At 35.8% G+C, this 3,159-nt stretch overlaps 1 protein-coding gene across 1 annotated transcript in view; it reads right to left on the minus strand.

The window, feature by feature from the left end:
• Positions 1-1,549, minus strand: part of dusp5 (dual specificity phosphatase 5) — a 6,101-nt gene extending 4,552 nt beyond the window's left edge. The window contains 2 exon segments of the mRNA XM_016482154.1: positions 290-512; positions 1,296-1,549. Coding sequence (XP_016337640.1) covers positions 290-512; positions 1,296-1,436 — 364 coding nt within the window. The 5' untranslated portion in view covers positions 1,437-1,549.
• Positions 1,550-3,159: the final 1,610 nt, after the last annotated feature.

The raw sequence follows: 3,159 nt of genomic DNA on the forward strand, positions 1-3,159 counted from the left end.
TATAGCAAAAATTAAACAGTTTATTAATTAAAATGTCATTTTTTCATATAATTTTTTTTAAATAATCAGAGAATTGTAAAGAATTTTAAAACACTGATTTTTTTTTAATTAATTGACATTAATATAAACATTGAAACTATGATACACGTCTTATTTTTTATTTGTTTGTCCTGAAATCGTCATTCCAAAACTAAACAAAAAATTAAACGAGAGCTTAAAATATTTGTAACACTTCCTCTAGTGAAAACTTTAAACAAAACAACCGAGCGGTCCAACAATATTTCCTCACCTTTCAGGAAGCAGATGCTCGCGCTACTCGCCAAGTGCGACAAACTATTGATGACAATCTGAGCAATACTGTCTTTCTTCAGTTTTTGTAAATGAGGTGTGTGGTCATCCAGAGCCACGACCGCGGAGATGCTGCCTTCCCGGAGCCGAAACAGCGCTCTCTCGTCCGGGATGATGAACTGTAGAGGCACCGGACCGCCGCGGGACTCTTACCTGATCATAGTCTGGTTTGTGGCGAGAACCCAGTTTGTCACAGTGACTGCTGACGCCTCTTTCACTTTTGTCTTCACTCAGATCCACAGACTTGGTTTCAGTGCAAAGCTCGGGGTAATGGGAATGGAAGTTCTCGTAGCCTCCTGGAATGAGAAATGCGCCGTTATTATGAGTTGTCAAGGATTGTTGAGTCGTTCACCTTATCAAGAGCTTCACGTGCTGCAGTTTGAGCTGATTGTGAGAGGCAAAAAGAGAATCCCACCAACAGAGGGAGAGTGTTCATGAGATCAAGGGCTTGACTTGCATTCAGCAAAATCTCCTAGTTTCAACATGTCTTTTTAACAAGTTGAATAAATTAATCTAAAAATCCCTGTACGTTTGAATGCAATGTTATCATTGAAAGGAGTAAAATATGATATAGGCTATAGCTATAAATATCACTGTGCTGTTTCTCATACTTCCCTCTCTGACTCATCCGTCCTTTGATGCACAAAGAGAATTTATCTCTTGAAAACCAGACAAAAACCTAAGCTATTAATTCAGCATAAAGATTAATGTTAAGCGTACATACTTATATATGCTGTGTGAGGTGAGAGATTTTAAATAAATAGGCCATAGTTTTACATTTTAGTTCACTTGTATTATATTATTTTATCATTTTATTGTAATAAAATCTATTATGTTGTAAAAATGTGTATAATTTTTTTAAATATATGTGTAATTCTGTTTTTATTTTTTAAACATCAATAGAATAAACAGTTTAATTATAATTATTTTAATTAACTTAATCTTACATTCAAGTTGACATTGACGGAGCCTCTGATACTCGAGCTGGAGAACGAGAAATACGGTCTACAGTCCACAATAAGACAACTCCCACACTCCTTCCGTATGATCTTCCTCAGGCGTCGACAGTCTATGCTGGAGACCTTCATGTTGGAGTTTCAAAGTGAAATGTTTTCAGTAGGGATGTGGATGTTTCAGGGGTGCAGGTTGCCTACTGAACCCTGCGTACTGTGCCTGAGTCTACATTTCCTTCAAGGGGATTCCGTCGGATCGCTTTTATATAAATGGAACCTCCGGCGCGTGACGTCACGAACCATATATGGACACGCCCGCATTCTGAGCCCGCCCTTGAAACATACTGAACATTGAAATCATCAATTCATCACGGTGCTGCACATATTGTGTCATATTCTAGTAACTCAGATCCTTTTTCCTTGAAATAACCGCGAGAATATTTAGAGGTATGTGGGGTTATTGGATGGATAGTACTTGTAGCTATTCCGAAAAGAAAGATTGAATTTAGACATCAAAACATATGAATGACATTGTCTTGTAATAAACTTCCGCTTCACTCTATCCACCTGTCCTATATCCATACTTCATAATCCCAGGAATGCGATTATATACGTCGCTTCAGTCACCAGCCAAGGAAATACACAACAACAGGTGTTTGTTTTCAATCATGTAGCCTACACTGCGGAATATAATCAAAATATTGTCTTATTAGCTTAATGAGCAATGGTTTTGACTGGTAAGGGCCCAACGTTTCCCGAAATGCATCCCACGGTGAGGAGAGAGTAAGTGTGTCTGTGTGTGACAGGAAGAGCAGGCTGCTGGAGGATTACTGTGGCAGGCCGTCACCCATATGGCCCTGTGTAATCTCTGGGCTGATGACATCACAGTGTGTTGGGGTGACACACACGGCCCGCTCCCCCTCACACTCCAACCTAGCACTGGCTAAATGAATGGGAGGCGAAGATCGTGTGTAATTGTATGTTACGATGTAGCCTACAGCCTACATGAGTGAGCGCCTGAGTGAGGAGGATCAGTTGAATGTCTAAAAGACTTCCCTGTAACAGGATTGTGAAGGCATTATGGAAAAAAGGTAGATTTAGGAAGTCTGCTAGAGGGTTTTATCGAATCAATTTGATAGGTTTTATAGAATATACAGTGGCATTCTTAGTAGTTTTTAGGGTTTTTCAATATTTCTATTTAATTTGTTTATTTCAGTTTTCGTTTTAGTCATTTTAGTACTTCAACAATCTTATCTCAGTTTAAGTTCGTAATCTAATATTTACATGCTATTTTTATTTTAGCTGTACATACTTTAACGAAAATGGAAGTTTTAATAGTTTTACTTAACAATAACAACTTAAATATATTAAAATATTTGAAATAATTTAAAATGTAATATTCTTTTTATTATTTTTGTTTCATATATTTTAATATATAAAATTTTTTATTATATTTTTAATAAATAAAATTTACTAAAATATATTCTTTTACATATTAAATATTTAAAACATAAAAATGTGTTATTACTTTTAGTAGTATGTATGTATGTATGTATGTATAAATAAATATAATGTATACATAATTACTTATACTAAACAATACAGCAAATGGTACAATTATTTATTCAATGGTATTTTTTAAATACCTTGGAACAATTGGTATAAAAATATGATAGTGATTCAAATATTGTAGTATATTTCAAAATACGATGTTAAGGTATTGTACCATGGGTTTGTCTCATTGTAGAAACCCCTGCTTTGCTTCTCCCTGTGTGAGTCATTCTCTTTCTTCTCTATTCTATCCACAGCCTGTCTCTCTCTGTGTGTGTGTGTGTGTGTGTGTGTAAAATGCCTTCCT

The sequence above is a fragment of the Sinocyclocheilus anshuiensis genome, unplaced genomic scaffold, assembly GCF_001515605.1.
Source record: "Sinocyclocheilus anshuiensis isolate Anshui unplaced genomic scaffold, SAMN03320099.WGS_v1.1 scaffold826, whole genome shotgun sequence".
Classification (NCBI taxonomy): domain Eukaryota; kingdom Metazoa; phylum Chordata; class Actinopteri; order Cypriniformes; family Cyprinidae; genus Sinocyclocheilus; species Sinocyclocheilus anshuiensis.